General features: G+C 45.9%; 1 protein-coding gene and 1 long non-coding RNA gene across 4 annotated transcripts in view; one reads left to right on the forward strand and one right to left on the reverse strand.

Annotated features, from left to right (window-relative positions):
• Window positions 1–21,091, reverse strand: part of PLCB1 (phospholipase C beta 1) — a 306,384-nt gene that overhangs the window by 73,361 nt on the left and 211,932 nt on the right. For all 3 annotated transcript variants that reach the window (XM_005486821.3, XM_005486820.3, XM_005486822.4), the window contains exons 22-31: window positions 19,202–19,306; window positions 18,556–18,665; window positions 14,674–14,806; window positions 13,856–13,909; window positions 13,130–13,349; window positions 9,870–10,047; window positions 7,784–7,860; window positions 7,605–7,694; window positions 6,470–6,527; window positions 5,384–5,470 (exon numbers count right to left, since the gene is read on the reverse strand). In XM_005486821.3, the coding sequence (XP_005486878.2) occupies window positions 5,384–5,470; window positions 6,470–6,527; window positions 7,605–7,694; window positions 7,784–7,860; window positions 9,870–10,047; window positions 13,130–13,349; window positions 13,856–13,909; window positions 14,674–14,806; window positions 18,556–18,665; window positions 19,202–19,306 (1,112 nt within the window). The remainder of the gene's footprint in view (window positions 1–5,383; window positions 5,471–6,469; window positions 6,528–7,604; window positions 7,695–7,783; window positions 7,861–9,869; window positions 10,048–13,129; window positions 13,350–13,855; window positions 13,910–14,673; window positions 14,807–18,555; window positions 18,666–19,201; window positions 19,307–21,091) is intronic.
• Window positions 10,515–21,091, forward strand: part of LOC106629378 (uncharacterized) — a 58,038-nt gene continuing 47,461 nt past the window's right edge. The window contains exon 1 of the long non-coding RNA XR_001332687.3: window positions 10,515–11,198. This is a non-coding gene — a long non-coding RNA (uncharacterized LOC106629378). The remainder of the gene's footprint in view (window positions 11,199–21,091) is intronic.

Consider the following 21,091-nt stretch of genomic DNA (forward strand, 5'->3'; position numbering starts at 1 on the left):
CAGACCAGCCTGTGCTGGTGCCCTGGTGCTCCCTGACATTCACCAAATTTGCACAGTCACAGACACTTCCCCAGCACAGCCCTCTCTGGGCAGGTTTAAATATTGCACAGCCTAACCTAAACATCCCGACACAAAACTTTGGCACTCCCTGGCTTCTGCAGTTTTTTAGCATGGCTTGGGTTGTTTTCTCCTCAGAGAGCACCAGGTTAACACAGCAGTCAGCTCTGGAGCCAGGCTGATGGGGCTCTGATCAAGCTGGGACAGGGGAAGGGAGGTTTCAGAAGGAGATCAGCTTTAAGAAACCTAATATCTTTAAATCACCAGTGACACTGGGAACTTGATCATGTTCCTTCTGATTTACACTACTGCAGAATTGAAAAGTTTGCCCTTTCAAGTAATTTATTTCCCCTTTTATTGCAGCTCCAGAGCAAACCCAAGACTATCTCTGACTTCCAGTAGAGTGACCCATGTGTGAAAAATATCTCCTTCCCTTTATCAATAAACTCCAATTTATATTTATCATATTTCTCCATTTCATCAAAGTATTTCTTTACATTTATATTCTTCCTACAAAGAGTTGGTGACATTTTTATTGAAAAGAAAGCGATATCAGAATTCAATTAATAATTTTAGAAGTATTCTGCATATCCACACTGGAAAGGTTATGTTGTTGTTTTAAAAGGAATATTTCTAAGGACATGTATGTGTAAGAGTTACACTGAAGGCATTAAATTAACACAATAAATATCACCTCAAATTATTATATGTATTTTTTGTGATACCCATTTTTCACTCTGCAATATTTATTCTGCTGAAAAAAAAAATAAACAGCCCTTTAAAATGTGGATTTGTGAAGGAAGATGTAAACCAGCAAGGCCCAAAGTGACAATAATGCTTTGAGCATCATTGAACTCTTTTGCTCTCAGGCCTGGGATGTGTCAGTCGCTTCAGGGAACTCAGGGAGGTTTTATTGGTACAAAACTGGCACAGGATAAAGGGCAGCCTGCTTGTTTTTAACGAGTGAAGTGAGATTATTTACTACTCAGTTCCCAGGCTGAAAGTGCACTCTGCAGCATCTATCCACTGGGAGAAACTGCAGAAAAGGGAGCACCCTAAATTCCCCAAAATAATACCCTGAACTGGGGGCAGCTCAGCAACTGCACCAACAGCACACTTAAATCCCAGCAGAGTTAAATCCCAACTTTGTTCAAAGTCTGGGCTGACACCTGGGGCTGGGTGTGAGCAAAGAGCCAGATCCTGCAGGGAACGGGCCAGGAGTACTGATCCCAAAATCATAAACAGTCCCAATGATCTCAAAATTTAAACACAAGCTCCCATCCAGAAGTGGGAAGATGCCAGATCAAGTCACAGGAACATTTGTAAATCTCACTCTCTGTTTCTTTTTTCTCTTTTAAATATTCCTTTTAAATATTCCTTGGTCACTGAGGCCATGAAAATTCCCTTCATTTCTCCGTGCTGTTGCCTACTTAATGAGGTAAATAAACATTGTATTATTCCCCTCTGATGAGTACACAAGCACCAAAGCCCAGAGCTGAACAGTGAAACAAACAGTAAATTATTTCAATCCTCTTAATCCCCTGCTTTTTTGGCAGATAATGCCACAAGTCATTTGAGCTTAGCAGCCACAGATTGAAGACAGATTTCTTTTTAAACTTTGAAAATGTTCAAATTGAATGAACTAACAAACAGAATTTTTACCCAAACAGGGAAAAATAGAAGAACTTTTCAAATATGACACTGGCTATCAGATCACTTTTATGGGTTTTTTTGCCATGAGTCTGAATACTGATTTTTTTGGGAGGACAACTTTCCCCTGTCCAATCCCACGCCAGGCAAGTCCCATGAATCCCAGTAAACTGAAATAACCTTTTCCTCCAAACTCCTGCCCCAAAATTCTTGGAGAGCTGCCTGTGGTTGAGCTGGAATGCATCTGGAAGCGTTTGAATCGAGTGCAGCTTGCCCAAAAGGCAGCCTGGCTTCCTGCAGAGGTGTCGGGGATGAAAGGGGATTGTGGTGGACACAGCATTGTTGCTGTGAGCTCCCAGGGAGCTGAAGTGACTCTGGAACACTCACCACAGCTCCTCAGGGCTGCTGAAATACCTTTTAGAAGATCTTTCAGAAGGTATTGACCTTCTAGAAGGTATTTCAGCAGGTATTGACCTTCTGGAAGGTCTTTCAGGACACATTTGCTGCTTGCCCTCCTGCAGGGAACAGCTCCACTCAACAGCATCCCCTGCACCAGGAGGTCACAGAGCTTCACCCAAAGCACCAGAGCTGCAGCCTGGAGGTACCAGAGGCTGTAAAGGCTCTGACCCACCAGCACAGGTAACACAAGTCCCACTGAGTCCAAGTAGAGGAGGCTTGGGTCTATTTACTGTAACACAGTCGATTCCCAGAAAAATAATTAACTCCTTGTCGTGTCTCATGTGTATTGATTTCAGTAATTACAATGGAATTGGAGGCAAGGGGGCAGGGGGAAGGAAATGCACTTGATTTGTGTTTAATTTGATGCACAAGCTGTCAGGGACAGAGCCATATGTGCAATGCCCATCCGGGCACTCTCCGTGCCACAGTGCAGGATCCAAAATCACTCCCTGCCTGACACATGCAGAGCACAGAGCTGGGCATCCCTCCCACTGCAGGCAGACAGCAGCCCAGGGGGACAAGGACAGGACAAGCTCCATGTGCATCAGTGGCTGAGAGGAGGAGACAGAGCACTAGGGTGGGCGAGAAAGAAAATACAAGTTGTGACTGATAATAGAGCTGCCAGCAGATAATGTAAGGAAAAACAGGGAGTGAGAGAAGAGAAAATACAATATGGCCCTGCTTGGTGATGGTGCTGTCAGGAAAAGCCAGCTGGGGGGAGCCTGGAGCTACAGAACTTGGAACTACAGAACCTGGAACTACAGAACCTGGTTCCACACCTGGCTGTAACCCTCAGGATGTGCAGGGTCACAGGTCAGTGTGTCACACAGACACTGCCATCACACAGAGCCACCTCTGTGCTAACTAAAGCCCATCCTGCCCTGGCTCCTGCAGTACCACAAGGAGCTGTTTCCAGCCTTTTCCCTAAATGTACCAGTTCAGGAAGTCTCCAACTCTCACAGGAGTAAAAAAGCCCTTTCTTATACAATAGCCCTGCAAATGGAAGTTGCAAAACAGTCTCACATCCAAACACTAGCAAGAAATGATACATGTGAGGGAGAGGCAGAGCTTAGGGCTATTAATCAGCCCTGAGTTAAGCACTTTCAGCTAACCCTATGATATTTTAAACAAAACAAACCAAACCAAACCAGCCTCCAGGACAGGGAACTACTCTGCATCCAGGCTGTGCAGTTTCTAAAACAACAGCACTCCAAGGCAAATGTTCTCCTGGTGCCCTGCACACACCACAGGAGAGGAAGCTGCTAAGCCATAGTTTGAGAAAAGCCAACACGATGGGAGAGGCTGTGGCAGTGTGCTGGCAACACTGGGTGCCACAGCATCCTCCCTGGCTGGGAAAGGGCTGTGAGCACAGTCAGAGCACAACAACACACTGGGAGCACCAATAAATAACCCAGCAGCACTGAGGGATGACAGCAGATCTGTCTCCCGTGGAATCATTGCTGAGAATACTGAAAATTCTTTCCCTCTTAATATATGAAACTCTTTGTTTGGGGCTGAGTTGATGCTGCCAGAAAAGCCTTTTAACACAGGCAGCATAAATTTCAGTGGGTGTTTGAAGCAGGAGAGGCTGGGCTGTTGAAAAAGCACCCCCAGAAAGGCTGCAGCCTGCAGCAAACACAGCAGCTCTGCTCAGCTGGGAAATCATTTGATCTATTTTACATCATCCACCCCGGCACTGAGGAGGCAAATATGGGAGTGAAATATGGACACGGAGCAAAGCATAAAAAGAGACTTAATAAAATGAGTAATTATGTTTTCCTAAAGCCTCTCATGCAAGCAGGAGGCACCAGCACCATAAATTGAGCCTGGTGCCTGTTTAGTGTGGGGAAAGGGAAAGCCCTGGAGCCAGGCCCTGTGAGCACAGCCCTGAGAGGAGGGAGGGCAGGGATCCAGAGCTGGTCTGTGCCACAGGGATCTGGAGCTGTCACTGTGCCCACAGCCAGCCCTGGGCACAGGGAACTGATCAAAGAGTCAAACGTGGCTGCCCCAGCACCTCTCCAAATTCAGCTCAAGTCCTCAGTGACAAATTTCCAGCGCCTTATGCTACTCCTCAGTACATGGATAAATTAAAAATAAAAAATAAAGAAGACAAGAAGGAAGGACACAGCTAAGCAGAATAATTGAGTGCCCAAGGATCCAGTGCTAGAAGCACTAACTGATTATTCTTTGGCATTTTAAATTCCAGTGTTTAAATTCCAGTTCACAAGCCTGATGAACTCATGATCCCACAGCACCAAACATAAAAATATGGATACTTTTTACACCCACAACACCAAAAAGTTCCAGCTTTTTGTAAATACCGTTTTACAAACATGAGTAGAAAACTGGAAATGCAAACATTTTTGTTTTCCCAAACTATTGTAAACCTGTGTAAACTCTTAGCCCTTAGCCTTACTCTCTGCTGCTTCCCAGAGATGCCATGGCAGCAGGGATGACTCCTGGCAGTGCCAGAGTTGCAGCTGTGGCACAGGCATAGAAACACTGGGGCTGTGGGCACAGACGGGGAACGGAGCTGAGCCAAGGACACAGGTGTGAGCAGGAGCACAACAATGAGAGCAGACATGACACAGTGGGCTGGGAGGATTACACCTGGCCATGAGCCCTCTGAACACAAGCCTCCCTCCGTGGACTAGTGTGACCATGGCCAGGTGTTCCTACAGGAGATCAGGTGCAGCACCTGACCCTCTCCACTGGAGCTGGTGGCAAAGCTGCCCCAGCTCCACCTGGAGCAAGAGGGAGCCCCAGGCCTAAGGAGCAGAACCTGCATTTCAGAATGTTACATGTGGATGCAGTGCATAAACTCCAAGAGAGGCAATCAGTCCAGCAAGCCGTGTGGAACGTGAAGCTCTACTCCTGTAAGGAAGCTCCTTGTGTCCCACAGGACCCGGGGCAGCATGCTAAGGAGATATCTCTCTGTCCTTCCAGCGGGAACTGTGTTTTGTTCAGTGCAGCCAGGCACAGGGGAGGGAAGGGCACACTCTGCTGGTCACAGCACCGCACTGACAGCTCCCGATCAGACGGTGCTGCAGAGCCCTCCTGTCACACCTGCAGGGCAGGCGTGCCCAACAGGCTGCTCCTGCCACTGAGGGTGCCTCTGGTGCTTCCCTCGCGTTCAAACATCAGCCTACCTGCAGCCAGAGCTCCTTCTCTCCTGAAGGACAATTTTAGCACTGTAACATGTTCAAAAACTCTTTACCTTGGGCTTTTCATCCAGTATTTGCTGGCGGATCTCCTTGTGTTTCTCTATAAGTTTCTCCTGTCTTTTGCTCTGAGCATCTTCTAGCTGTCAGGAAAGAGCAAAGGATCTTTGTTCATGGATTGCACATCCTCACTCTCCCACCTGCCCCCCAACAAACACCCCACCCATCAGAACTGAGACACTGTCATCAAAGCTGTGACCAATTCCAAGCTGAAATCACACAAATGACACAGCACTGCCTGAGCATCCCTGAGCACAGCTGTGCAACAGTCAGGCGTGCAAACAGAACATCACATTTCACATGTAGCATTCAGGATCACAAATGTCTGAAGGACTTTCTGCACACTGCTAATGTTATTCAACTACAAATTTTGGGCTTCACTTAATAATGCCCTCAAAAGAAAAAAAAAACACTTAATTTGCAAATTCTTTAGGTTGCTTCCTAAATCAGACTCTTCTAAGCAAAAATGGGCCAACTTTAGAACATAACTATCTTTGCATTGAAATTAAGAGGAGAATTCAATGGCTGCACACGTTCCATAGTGATTTTACACCCCAAAGCACTGCAGGGCATGAATCCAGCCTGGTGTGAACCACCTGTAGCTTCAGAAAAGCTAACAACCGTAATAGAATTCTTTAATTGGTGTTTACAGAACTTACAGAATGCTTTTTACATTTCAGTAACTGTACAAATGCAAATAAAGTTAAGATATACTCTGCAATTAAACGTTCATTGACTTTCCTTATGCAATCTTTGCATTTGTCAGCCAGCAAGGCCGTTTAAAAAAATGGGTGCATTTTCCATGGATATTCAGAGATGAAATCGTATTGAATTCTTCCCTCCTCAGCACCATCCCCCAAGTGCTGACTAACAAATGATGAGGGGCTGTCTGAAATCCCAGCTTTCCTTTAACTGGAATCCCAGCTTTCCTTTACCTGGAATGGGAAGCAGAGCCTACACTCATCTGCTGGCAGCCAGCAGGTGCAGGACCCTCCTGCTGAAGCCCAGAAGCTGCAGTAGAACCCAGGCTGGAAGGTGCAAGGTGCCCTTTCCTGCCCCAGCAGCAGCAGAGGCTGACCTACCCTCTTGATGTACTGCACCACCTCCTGGATGTAGGAGCGGATCATCTCCGTCTTCTCCCTGGGGGAGCATTCCAGCATTAGTGCATTATTCCAGCATCACTGCAGGCACAGCAGCACATCCCACTGTGCTAAACACAATGGCTTTCACCTGCCTGAGCTCTTTGCCTCGCCCAGGCCAAACCCTGGGTGGTTCGCCTAAATCCTACAAAACACGAAGTAAAAACAATTCAATCGGTGAGCCTGTGTAATATTCCTGCCCAAAGTTGTGCAGAAGCTTTGGATGAGCAGCAGTGCAGCCAGACTGAGTCAGAAGGGACCCACCAGAAGGAAGGTCTCACACCTCTGTGCCCTGCTCAGAGTGAGGACAGGCTGTGTCACACACAGGGAAAGCTGACTTTCAGTGGGGTTCCCATCTCACCTCCCTCAAGGGCTCTTGGAAAAGCCTGACAGAGGAAAGTCCTTGGGAAAAATGAGGAAAAAAAATGAAAGGGCAAGAGGAAAGAACAGCTATCTGTGTGTCCCTGAGCCTTTGTCACCAGTGCCACATTTACCTCTCAGCAAATCATTTCCTCCTGCAATTGATTTTTACAGCATTTCCACAATGGCCAGCTGCTTTCTTCCAAAATGAACTCCATGCCCTCTGAACAGCTCTAACTATGTTAAGTATTTCTCCTCATTTTCATAATAAATTATTCTCATCTTTATTTTTTTTAATAGGATGTTTATTGACATTTTTAAAGTGCTAATTCTGAAACTACCTGAAACCCTTCACTGTGTGTGTCTGTGATTTCCGTTCAGGGCTACCAAATCCAGATTCTCTCTTGAGAGGCTCCAGACCCTGTGCAAACCCTTTCACCTGCAGCAAACCAAACACAATTGTGCCTTTGGTAAAACTCAAACACTAGAGGGTTTCCTTTTTTGTTTTGTTCTGTTCGCTCCTCTTGTATTTTAACTGCTCTAAAGTAAAGCTCGTGAACAGGAGATTGGAGCAGCCCCAGGAAATGAAATTATTGTCAGGGAAAGGACTCTGGGGAGGTCTGACTGAAGGCTGCCTTGCATTTAGGGTCAAGACGTTCCTTTGGTTACCAGCTGTGAAAAATCCTGTGCAATGATATGGATCCAGGGATTTACTTACTCTTCCATTTGATTTTTATCCTTGGACTTTGCTTCTGTGATCTTCTCCTGCCTCTTCTTGTCCATTTTTTTCTTCAGTTCTTTCTTTTCTCTAAAGCATAAAAAATAAAGGGGAGTACAAAAAGTATCCAAACAAATCCCACAAGGAGCAGCAATCAGTGGTAAGGGAACAGCACTCACTTTTCACATGTTTCCTTCAGTTTCTTTAGCTGGTTGTTCTGACACTCCTCTGCTACATCTGTCAGCTTCTGAATTAGCTAGAAAAAAAATCCCAAAAATAAAAATATGTATCTTCAGCTAAACACCATAGAGGCAGCTCAATTTCCTGAAAAGCCTGCAGCAGGCAGGAAAGTGTTCCACCATTCCCAGATGAATTACCAACGATCAAAAGGCAGCAAACATCATTATCAGGGTAAACACATGATTAACTTGTGGAGTTCAGCCAGAATGGTGCATGTCCAACTCACCCAGAAACTGCTACTCCTCTGTACAGCGAGGTGACACACTTTAAATGTAAAACCAAAATATATTTCAAGTATTTTACCTTTGCTAGGAATGAAAATGCCTGTGAAAAAACATAAGGGGTCACAAATTGAATTTACACAATGCTAATTGCCAGCTGAATTTGTGTGTGACAGAACATCCAGGTTTTTCTGTGAGGGCTGAAATGTTCCTCCTGTAATGAGGATTATTACAAGGAATGCTTTGGATTTTGGGGTGGTCAGGGGCATGTTGAAAACCAGACATGGCAGGTATGAAAGGCAAGCACAGAGAATCATAACCTACATTTTGGTGACAGAAGAAAAATGTCTGAGTCCCTGTGTGAAATCTGCTGTGGGTTAGCTCTCCTTGGTGCCCAAAGCAGGAACAAAGGGCACAGCTGTGCTGGGCAAGCTGACAGCAGGGGAGCTGTGGGCACGGCTCCTGGGCCAGCTCAGGGAATAAAGTGGGAATTGGGACCCTAAAAGGGTTTGATCGCCCTTCTAGGTTAAGTCTAATTCTGTAAAATCACCCTCCCAGGGTGATGAACCAGGAGTGTGTAACAAGGCATAGCTGGTCTGATCCAACTTTTCATTCCACAGATAAAAGCAGAAGGGTACCAACAATAGGCTCTCCTCTAAAACAAAGCCATCAGAAAGAATCTCCCAGCTAAAAGGCAAGTTTGAATTGGAATACTAACTCCTGCACAGCTCAGAGGGAAAGCTGCCCAAAAGTTCTGTGCTAAAAAATGAATTTACTGTGCCACCACCCAACAGGATAATGCCAGAAATGTACCTTGGCTTTGAGAAATGCCATTCCCCATTTTGGAATGAGAAAAGAGTTACCTCAGGAGATAAGCCCAGCTATGTGGGTCCAGAATGGTTGTTTTATAAAAGCCCAAATCTCTGAGAAGCAGCTAGCAGCAGTGAGTGGGATGGGGACTGTCCCTGGGGTGGGTACACACACCCACCCTGGAGCACTGGGACAAACACCCCAGCTCTGTGCTGTGACCATGGAAATCAGCCCGTGCAGGGCACACAGATCACAAATCACTCCTCTTACCTGCTCTTTGTGGCTGCCAGGGCAGAGCAGACAAATCACCCAGCAGGAGGGAGGTACAACAAACATCAGGTATGTACATACAAACATCGGGTAATAGAAAAAACTGCAAGAGGGGGCTGTCTGGAGCTGAGAAACAGCTTGCACTCCCATAACACCCTTTAAGAATGTTCATTTCTGCCTAATATCCATGAGCATCAGCTTCCATCTGCCCAGCTCTCTGTTTCAGCTCAGAGGGCCTATGATCCTGCTGCAGTTGTCAGCCAAACTCCAGCTGTAAAAACAAAGCTGACCTGGACCAATGAATGCAAAGTATTTCCCCACCATATCCAGAAAATGTCTTGCATCCCCTCAGAGTGCTCATCTGCCACAGGAACACTCTTTGGCACAACCCTCTGTCCTGGGGAATGTTCACATCTATTTTCATGGCGTTTCAATTTATTTCCTGGCTAACCCTGCCTCCTTGTGCATTGCAGGTTTGGAAAAGGGGCAGAACAAAACAGGAACATATCCAAAAGCTGCAGTAAAAGGAGCTATGTAACCAGAGGGAGGAACAATGCTGCTGCCTTTGTGCCTTGCACCCAAAGCCCTCTGAGCTGCTGGGAGTGACAGAGTGACACAGCAGAGCACAGGGAATGGGGCTCTGCAAGGGACCCCAGGCAGGAGGAAGCCCCAGCTATGAGAATATGTCCTGCTGCCCCCAGTGCCCCCCTGGGCACAAACCTACCAGCTTGATGTGCTCCCGCTTCTGGTACTTCTCGCTGTAGTACTGCTCCTGCCTGAGGTTGAGCAGCTGCTGCTGCTGCTTCTCCTTCAGCTCCACCAGCTTCTGGGTCATCTCCGAGTCCAGGGCAGCCAGCTCCTGCTCGATGGAGGAGCTGTGGTCAGGGCTGCTGGTGTCAGACCTGCAGGGAACAGCACAGCTCACCAGGCTGGCACCACCCTGCCTCCCCTGGGCCCAATCTGCTGCTGAAGGCACATCTGCATAAACTGCCTGCTAACGAGCTCCTCAGCACCACACACAGAGCAAGTAGAGGGGAGATTTTAGCCCCAGTGAGTTAAAAAGAAGTTATTAATGATTTGTTAATGGGATGGCTGCATCTTTTAAACCTCATCCCACTGAGCCACCAGGGTGGTGGCAACCAGAGTTAGTGAGCTGTAAAGGCAGCTGCCAAGACTTCCCATGGAACTTGTTTATCCCCTTCCAGACAGAACTTGAACTTCAAAGCTGCACAGCCTCCAGCAGGAGGGGTGAATGCTGATTATTTTGGAAACAAAGTCATCCCTGAACCCGCTCAGCAATAAATTAAAAAGCTGAACGTTACATCTGCATTTACCAAGCGCTTCACATGCAGGAGCATCCCTTCCTTTATTTGGTGTTTTGTCCCCCCTTCAGGAAATGCCATGCATAGCACACACAGCAAAGGGCTCCATGGGCTGCTGCCTCCAGAAGGAAAGCTCACACCCCAGTGGGGAGCAAAGCTCAGGCAGGCAGCTCTCAGGAGCAAGGGGAAAAACACAATAACAAAGGGAAAAACACAATAACAAAGGGAAAAACACAGCAAAGAAGCTAAAAAGCAACACTAAGGAACACCTTGGGTCTGTTTTACTCTTTCTTAAGACAGAAGGAAGGACAGATGTAACTGTGAAAGGAGATAAGATGACACCAAACTGCCCAGGAGAAAATTAAGCAGCAAATCCAGTATCACTCCGAGGCCAGCACTAAGCAAACCCAAGGAAAACACATGACAGGAATGAGATGCTGCTGTGTCCCTGCCCTGCTGCTGTTTGCTGCCAGGCTCAGGTGCTAAATCAGTTGCCTGGGAAACGTCAGAGCAGCGCAGGAGATGGACAAAACAGCAAAACCTTGAACAGGGAGGGCTGACACGGGAGAAAAATGAGTTTGCTCCTCAGAAATGTGCAGAGACTCCAATGCAGAGCTGGCTCTGCCTCTCTCCTCTCTCCCAGGTTCAAGTGTGCAGCTGCTGTCACTCAGAGCTACCTCTGCTGAATAATGTGATCCTGCTCTCATCCCTGCGAGGACACCAGTGCCAAGGTAGCCTCCTTTTATTTCTCGTGCTTTAACTGTGTTTGAATATTCTGCTAAGAGGTTAAGTGTGTTGGGTGAGGGTAATTTAAACATTACAGGGCCAGAAGACAGCATGAATGAATATTACAGTCAGCATATGATGCCATTGCACAACACATATTTTAAAGCTGACATTTCTCTTGTATTTCTGGGAAAAAGGAATCAGGCCTATTTCTAAACACTGGCTGAAATACTGGCTGCTTTTTATGGGATGTGATCATTAAAGGAACTTCAGAGCAACACCAACAAAACACTAGTGCACGTGTATAAATAAATATTTCAAACTTCCTGCAGACAATTCCGGCTGTACTGAATCTTGGCTCAGTTTTAGACAAGGGCAGAAAGCAGAAATTGCTCCTGACAGAGACAACACATTTTTATGGCCAGCTGATACAGGGACTCCTGTGAAGCAGTGATTTATACTCTGCAGTTACAGGCAAATAGTATCCAAACGCTGTAATAATAATAGCAATAATTAAAAAAAATAAAAAATCCTCTTTCTCTTGTGCTCTATTAGAAGTCTGCTGCTTGAGATAATATGTAATTGCAAGCTTGAAAATCCCTGAAAACATATTTGTGCCTTTTTTGAAATGTAACCTCCAGACTTGTCTGTATGTGCACATAAACTCCCCATCTGTGACACCACTGGGGCAGCTCCACACAGGAGACTGCAGGGTTTTGCTGCCTGACATCAGCAGTGGTTTGCAGTCAGACCAAACACAGCAAAAAACCTCAAACCCTTTCTTGCTCAAAAACAAATGAGTCATTGTATTCATCCAGCTTGATTTTCTGCTTAGATGTGAATAGGAGGAAAGGCAGAAACGTGCTGTTGTTGTGCCTGCCACTGTCTGTCACACACTTTGGTGGTGGAAAACACTGCAGATAAAATAAAACATCCCTGGGCTGGCAGCTGACAGCCAGCCATTAAAGGGAGCTTGTTACACTCAAATACAGAACCTGGGAGCCTGAAAACTGGCAGCAGAACACAGATATATTGTGAGTGCCCACCTCTTCTAAGGCCAGTGACATGTGCCATCAGGAAGGCAGAAATGAAAAAGCTCCTGCCAGGGACAAGCCATGGCCTGAGTCCCAGTCACTCACATTTAGAGGTACTATCAACAAGGCTGGCATCCAGAGCAGGCTTGCAGCTTTTTTACCTGATATCTCCTACCAAAAAGTAATTTTTTTAGAAGTTTGTTCAATATCATCATATTTAAGAACTGCAGCTACATCAATTTCATGTCAAAGTTAAGTGGACTTTAGTGCTTATCTAGTTACTTGAAAAAATAAATGATGTTAAGACAAAAAGGATGCACCAATGGGAGAAATAAAAAGTTCATTTGCAAGAGTCTCTGGCATTGACTGGCTGTGTGTGTGTACATGCTTGGCCAGGAGTTAGGACTTGATCTTTATTAACATACAGCTCCTACCATAAGAACAAGGCAATCATTGCGGAAAAGTCAGTAAGAATTCAGTGCAGGTTTTTGCATTTCAATTGATAATAATAAAGAATGTACAAGTTGTATCAGGACAGAGAAGGAGACAGGGTGGTGCAAGGCTTGGACAGAGAAGGCACAGAAGGGGTGCTCCTGCAGGGCAAAGCCAGGCAGTGGTTAGGACACTCCCAGGTGTTCCAGATCAATCATGATTTATCAGCAGTCAGGTGTTTACAATCTCCAGGTGCCTCTTTCCCCCAGTTCCACACCTGGTGCCCTCTCCTGTGGCCTGAGCTTTCCCAGGGCTCCGCCATGGAGCCATCGCTCCCACCTCCCCCATGAACCTGCTGCTGGGGATTTTCTGTGCTCTGCCCCCTCTGTATGAATTCTGTACCCTAAAAGCAGCAGAGGTGTCTAGGACAGGTCCCCAGCAGCCAGTGCTGAGGAGGGTGCCTCACCCACCTCTTCTTGCTGTCCCTCTTGGCAGTTTTCTCCAGCACGGCCCTCCGCCGCAGGTAGTCGTTCTGGATCTCGTTGTACTTGGCCGTGTGCTCCTTGATCAGGTCCGTGGTTTTCTTGTGGTGCCTCTTCACCAGGTCCTTCATCTCCTTGTAGTGCTTCTTCTGCAGCTTCACAAAGGCCTTCTGCTGCTTCAGCTCCTCAATGGTCTGTGCCTCCACCTCTGCAATGGCAACCACAAAAGGCACTTCAGCTCTCCAGCAGGGCAGGATTTCAGCCAGAGCCAGGGATTGCCATGACCAGGAATGAACAAACCCTGGTGTTTGCTGAGGTGAAGGAAATATGGCATAAACTGAGTGGTTTTACCTGAAATAAGCTAGCTTGAAAGCACTGTAACAAAATGGTTCCACTACTATTCACTACATTCAGAACAAATTTAGCCCTTGTTCTCACAATAATGCTGCTCTTTTTTCTGGCTTAGATGGTAGCTTGGTGGTCATGAAACTACAGCAATTTCTAAAACATTCCCTGTTGGCACTCCATCTCATGAGATGTGCCCAAACATTGTTTACTTCAGCCCTGAGGAAGAACACTTGGCATGTGCATTTTGTAGGAGTCACTGCAGTCCCACTCACTGGAAGAAATGCATAAGCCAGGTGCCTATTTCATAAAAAAGGTCTTTTTCTTGACAAGAAAGCTTGTCATTCTTGCATTCTGTGTATTTATTACCTGTGAGGACACTCTGGATAAGATCTTCTGTCTTTGCAGGTGCTTTCACAGAACCTAGAGGTAAAAGAGATGTTTAATTCCAATTCTTTTGAAACAACAGCCACGACTGTGCTGCTTGAGGGTTAGAACATGGCAGGTGACACAGGACACACCCTGACATGGGCAGACTTTAATCACTGCAGAAAACACATCTTTTGGGCATTTGAGGAGCATGAAGACAGAAAGGTGACCTTCCAAACCCCACCTGAGCTGTGCTGTTACTGATGAGGAGGATGGACTCCCTGACACCACTCACAGGAGCCATGTGAGTGGCATTAGGCTGGCAGTACAACCACATTACACAGTGTGAGGCACTGCAGAATTCCTGCACACAGCATGAACCCAGCAGATACTGCAGCCATAAAATCATAATCACTGTGTTTAACAAGCATTTGCTACAGGACATGTGTCAGTACAAAGCACACAAGTGCCTAAGACTGGGTTTTGTGTGTGGAGTAAGATGTCACTGTGCATAGAAACAATTTCGAGAGATTCCTACACTTGCAGCCACAACAAAAAACCCCCAGCACATTTTCTTGCTCATAAAGAATTTCAGTTTCACCACCAATGCAACTGTTAAGTAGAAGATATTTGTATATTTGAAGCAGAGAAAAGTGGTGGAAAAGTTTCTACTTATTTTAGACAAATAAAACAAACACCACAACTTCCCACCTTTGTTCTTTAAACACAAAGCACTTGAAAAAATATTACCCAGACTAATTTAGAAAAGATGGGACTTTGTTTTCCTCTTTTCCTTTGTGTTGTTTGTTATGTTTTACCTGGTGCTGGCTGGCTGTGCACAACCTGAGTGGCTGGTTTGGGGGTGAGGGAGGCAGTGAAATTCACCCCATTTTCTGCTGGTGTTGGCCTGGGCTCATTGTTGGCTTCGGACGGTGCATCCCCGGGGTCAATCTGAAATCACATCAGCATTCACATCATTCCTCCCAACAAACAGACTTTATTTACTTGCTTTAGTTTAGCTTGGTTTTTAAATAAAAATTCTGCAAATATTGTATCTAAAAATCATTCTAAAATAAAACAACGGAAGAAGAGATCCTTAAGAGCTGTGGTAACCCAGGTGGCTCATTAGTGCAGGGTAAATTTCAAGAAGAAATGGAGCATGCATTATTCTGAAAAAGTATTTTAAGCAGGAATAACTCATCAGGGACATTTTTTAGTGCAACATATATTAGCTGCACCAGATGTGAAGGCTGTACTGCAGTGGAGAGCCATAAAATCTTTCTAGAAATAACATAGGTGCTGCCAGGAGAATGCTCCCCAAATCCCTGCTGCGAGCAAAACATGTACACAAGACTGCTGCTAAATTTCATAGACACACCCAGCACTGCCATTCCTCACCATTCTCACAGAGCAGCAACATCCTTGTGACTCCCAAGATCTGACATTGCTGTAACCACACTCCAAGGGAATCTGTGAGCAGTACCTCCATTCTGCTGCATGGGCACATCTGTGGCATCCAAATACTGAAGCATTTCCCACACTCCTTTCCTTCTCTCCAGTCTCCTCAGGGCTCAGGCTTGCAGCGTGCACTGCACCACACTCTGGACATCTGAACTGTCCCTGTGACCATCAGGATTTAACAGGCACCAGCCCTCACAAACAGAAGGTCATTCAAAGCAATTTATTCTGAAATGTTTCTGCTTCCTGCTGTCCCTGCCAGGCCTGGTTGCCATGGAGTCTCAGGGAAGTTTTGGATTTGTTCCTTCAGCTGCTTCCATCTCCTCCTCTGATGCTAATCACATTACATGAGGAGGCAGGACAGCACAGTTGGCTTTTTATTTCTGCCCCATGACCACCCCAGGCTTGCAGAACTTCAGCCTGTGCTGCATCAATGGAGGCAGAATGGGTTTTGATCCAAGGCTTTGTGCTGCTGGGCTCCTTCAGCCTGGCCCTGGCACTACGCTGTGCATTCCAAAATTCCTGTCTCACCAGCCCATCCCTACCAGAATGACAGCAGAGAGGTGCTGTGGGCACGAGCATGATGCAACTGAAAACCAGTGCCAACAACTTCATTTACACCAAGTAGCAATGACTGCAGGAAAATACAGGAAAACCTCATTCAGCCAACTTTTCTAACAGAGGAACAATGTGACAGGCCAAAGCTGTAGCTGTGATAAACACACACAGATGTGGTGATCCTCACAGCTCTCCTCAGGCTGCAGTGCATTAGTTTAATAAAAACAATGTTTGCTACACACATCACCTACATTTAATGCAAATAAAGCCAGAATTCCCAACTCCTGGCAGCTCTGTGCCCCAGTGCATGGGAAGTGGGTGTTACCTTCCTTTGAGATCTGGTTTTTAGGTGCTGTGAAATGCTGCATCACACCTTGTTGAGGAACTATTAATATAACCTGTCGCTTTGGGACATAAAACATCTGTCTGCAGAAACTGAAGCAGAAATGTGAGGCAGGATAATGAAGTGAATAAGGAATAATTCTCACTACATCGAGCAATTGAATCTCATTAAAAAGCACTTCTCTTCCCATAATTCACCACACTATGCTACAAGAATGCTAAAATAAACATGATTTTTCCTTTTTCAAAAAGGGTTTTTCCTTTTAGGCTGTTTTAAAAACATGATGTAATCCAGCCTTCTAATTTACAGCTTTAATATTCACATAAACTGGTTTCTATTTCACATTGCCATGTCTACTGCAATGCAGTGCATTTACCAAGCAGAGAGATCCATTCCTATAGAGGGTAGAGAGATCCATGCCCACACAGGACTCTATCTATGGGTCAATTTTTATTTCTGCAGAGAAAAGGTGCTATTTCAGGCTGGGATTAGCCCTTACCAAGGAATTCCCTGCAAATTCCTCTGGATTGTTGCTCCTGTCTGTAAAGGACACTTGGCAGGGGAAGAGAGGGCAGCCTTCACCGCCTGTATGCTCTGAGAGATTCACAATGAGATGATCTAAAGGTACAAAACTCCCACTGCAGGCATTCCCCTCCCCAAAACCAGCTCTGCTCAGGCCAGGCTGGAGGGCAAGAGCTGGCCAAGGAAAGCAAAGGCAGGAACTCCTGTCACATTCACAATGGGAACTTGTCCCTGTCCCTGGGTGCTGCAGCTAACTCAACCATTACACATTTATAGCAAACAGACCACAATCACTACAGATTTCTTTCACAAAATATTTCTGTGCTTCTCCAAAACAACCTCCTTTATCCCATGAGCTTCCAAGCTCCTTGACAATCATCCCTCTTAAATCCATTTGCTGCAAAAGACACTCTACGACAAGAATATTTCTAACTAACAAATAAGCCTGTATATACCAGGAAAATGTGTAGCTTTTCAAAAGTAAAAATGACCTCTAAGGTATTTAAAGGATTCTGTTAAAAAAGGCTTTGCTATTAATATAGAATCTCAGGTGTGGTGTGTCCTAGATAAATGTCTGGGATCCTATTGAGCATTTCAGTGTCCTCATTCAGAGAGCTTGTGACACTGCACACACAGTGAAGGGCTGGCTACTGAATTGTAATGACTTTCCCTCATCTGGTCTGCTTTGGGAGTGTATTCTGGGCTACAAAATCTAGTTCAGAGAGGCTCTGCACATCTGAGCATTGCAGAGGGCAGTTAGGATTGAAAAGCATTTCCCTGTCTTAGCTGGAGACTGCTGAGAGCCTTTGGATCACAGGGTGTGCCCAACACCTGGCACAGCCACCTCTGGCAGACAAAGCTGATGTCCCCAAACACTGCTGGAAGCCCAGGGACAGTGCCTGGGACAGGATGTTTGACCATGCAGGATCCGTCAGGAACCACGGTGAACTCTCAGTTATACCCACAACAACCTCTGTGCATTTGGGGGCACAACACCTTCAATCATACAGGAAAAAGGTTATATGTGCATAACACCTTCAATCATACAGAAAAAAGGTTATATGTACATAACACCTTCAATCATACAGAAAAAAGGTTATATGTACATAACACCTTCAATTATACAGAAACAGGTTCACAGCTTAGTCTACAGGTTACCATAAATATCCAGATATTAACAACTTAAATTGGGGCTCCCACAGCTTTCAGCTGAGCAACACTAAGCCTGTTTTATTTACTCCATGGTCTCCTCCCTCTTCATTTCTAACATCCATGAAGGGCTGAACTCGAGGTCCTTTCCCAGTTAAATTATTGTAGGATTACCCTGAGTCTCTTCGGGACATGTTTGCTCACAGAGGATCTATAGAGACACTCTAATCAGAGATACACAAATGTTTCTCAGCAGAATGACCTCTCCAGAGACAGGTTGAAATTCCCTGCAATTTGTAGTATTTCCAGGAAAAACTCCTGACACAGAGCTGTCATTTTCTGCAAGGGGAAGCAGGAGCACACTGGAAAACAAGGGGCATTGTGTCACAGAGATCTCAGGTGCTCCAGAGCAAAGCTGCATACACACAAATAACACAAACAGCCCTTCCTGTGTCTCAGTGCCAGGCTGCTGAGGGCACACCAAGGTGCTTTCAGTGACAGCACTCCCCAAAGCAGTGCTGCTGTGTGGGGTGTGCTGTGCCCAGCCCTCCTCAGGGTGTGTGTACATGTGTTCCTATCACTAGGTATGTTCAGTGTTTGCCTTCCCAAGCAAAGAAGGCACTTTAAAATACCACAGCATGATCTCCAGAGGCTCAGAAACCTCCCTTACCTCTTTCTTGACCTCCTCCTCATCCTCCAGAGTGAGTGCAGCCAGCTGCTTAGCTCTCTGCTCCATCAGGTTCACATATCTGATGGGGTTGGATAAGGCCTCAATCACATCTAGGAACAAGGCAAACACTTCAGTTCCAAAGCCCTGGAGTTGTGGCTCAGGCACTCAGGGTTTAAGGAGAAGGCAGAACTGTGGTTTTCCCAGAAGAAGCTCTTTGCCTGGCATTTAAAGCCAGCCCTATTCAGAGCCAATGCCAAAGCCCAGTTCTCTCCCTGGAGCATGGCACTCTGCCCAGGGAACAATGACATCCTCACGTCCTGCATGCAAAGTTCCACTTGTGTCCCAGCGCCAGGTGCCTGGCCTATCTCCTCCTTTGGAGCCTGCTGAAAATCAGAGCTGGCCCTAACCCTAAGCCTCAGGCAAGGTGCTGTAAATCAAATCAGGCCATCTCCTGGGAGTGAGGATCCAATGCAGATCTCTGCTCACAGGACTGACATCCCAGCCTGGCAAGCCCTCCACACCCCATGCACTTTGTGTTTTAATTTAAAAAAAAATATATTAAATAATATAAAATCATATTAAATAGTATAAAATTATACTCCCCTCTATTCCCCAGCAGAGAATTGCCTGTATAATCCAGAGTTACCTGCATAAGTGTCAGGGACGTAGTCTTTGACCTCGATGTACACAAAGAGGGCTGGCAGTGTCAGGGGCTGGTTCCTCTCATTCCTCAAGCAGATGTAGTGATAGCCTGCAAGGTAAGGAACAACCAGTTCACAGCAGAAACCCCTCCACAGGCATTTCCAATGTATTCCTGATGTATTTGGGATTTACAGAGTGGCAGCTCCAGGCACTGCTGGGAGGGGAAGGGCTACCTGAGGGTTTCAGGGATAACTGTACAGACTGCTGGAAAGGCATGAGGCACTGCAGCTCAAAATTATACCAGCTGTTTATTCTTACGTATGTGATTGATGCTAAAAATGATAATTTATTTAAGTTTATGATGCATTCTGGTTTAGTACCTCTGTCTGGATTTTTTTAGTTTAGTACATCTTATTTAATTTTCAAAAGTGGCCTTGGTAGTACTCAGCAACTGAACAGCCAAAGTGAACTGAGATGTAACAGCCCATCCACATACAGCATCTCATCTGATTAAAAATATACAATGTGGCATGATGGCCAGAGAGTGTTGTGTGTATAAATGCTGTTGTGTGACCATCCTCAGGAATACACCTGTAAGAAGAGGAATCCCAGGCTGTTTTGAAAGCTGGCAGCCCAGCCTTTGAGTGATCACTGAGTGCCATGTCCAGCTGGGGAGCCACCCCTGTGAGAGGTGTCAGGATGCAAGGATGCCTTTACCTGGGGAATCCTCACCTGGCTCATGTAAGCCACTCTGTCCAAGCAAAGGCTAAATCCTTGCTTTGGGAATAGTGACAAGGCTGTGCATTTATGTGACAGCAGGATACTTTCAGTAGCATCTCAGAAGAGAGAGGAATGAAATACTGCAAAGGGTTCTCAGTTCTCTCAGCCTCCTCCAGGTTTTCAGCAGGACACAGACTGAGCCCAACAGGCTGCTCTCCATCACATGCTGCAAACTGAGCATTGCTGGGGCCAAAGCACAGAGAAAGGCCTGGGGGAACAGCTCTGCTAGGATTTCACTTGCCAGAAGAGGGAAACCCTTCCCATGCCCCTTGTCCTCTCCAGTCACCCACCTCCCTTCCCCTGGCACTCTGCAGCTCCATGCATTCAGCCAGCAGAAAATGCAGCTGGCATAACAGAGGTGTCAGCTGGACTGACAAGCTAAGTTTGCTCGTAAAAAAGGTGTGGAGATGATTCCTCAGGAGTAGTTTGAACAACTGTCAGATGTGGGGACATGTGAATTTTGTGTTGGGTAACACAGGGCAGATAGAGATGTTCTTCCTTTAGCAGGAGTAAAGCTGGGAGCACACTCATAGCCCATATGCTGCCCTAATTCAGTTTCCTGCCCTGGCTGGAGAATCTGGCACTGGATCTGAGCACTTCCCTTGTTCAAACTGCCAGTGTCACTGCATCTCTCTGAAACAGCATCTCTAACAAGTCCCTGGCCTGGAAAATGTGGCCAGAGTTGTCACACGAGGTAATTTTCATTGAAGTGGCCACTCATTATAATAGAAATAATGTGATATAGAAATAATGTGATATAGTAGAAATAATGTGATATATGTGGGCACTAGTTATAGTAGAAATAATGTGATATAGATCTGAGCACTCCCCTTGCTCAAGCTGCCAGTGTCACTGCCTCTTTCTGAAATAGCATCTCCAACAAGTCCCTGGCCTGGAAAATGTGGCCGGAGTTGTCACACAAGGTAACTTTCATTGAAGTGGCCACTCATTATAGTAGAAATAATGTGATGTAGAAGAGGCCAATAATGATCTTTTTCTTTTAACTTTCAGCAATGAGGATGAAAGTAATTTTGGATTGATTTAAAGGTATTGCAGAGATATAACAGCTGGCACACAGGTCAGTCTCTCATGTGTGCAGAAATTACATTGAGAG

Source organism: Zonotrichia albicollis, chromosome 3 (assembly GCF_047830755.1).
Source record: "Zonotrichia albicollis isolate bZonAlb1 chromosome 3, bZonAlb1.hap1, whole genome shotgun sequence".
NCBI classification, from domain to species: domain Eukaryota; kingdom Metazoa; phylum Chordata; class Aves; order Passeriformes; family Passerellidae; genus Zonotrichia; species Zonotrichia albicollis.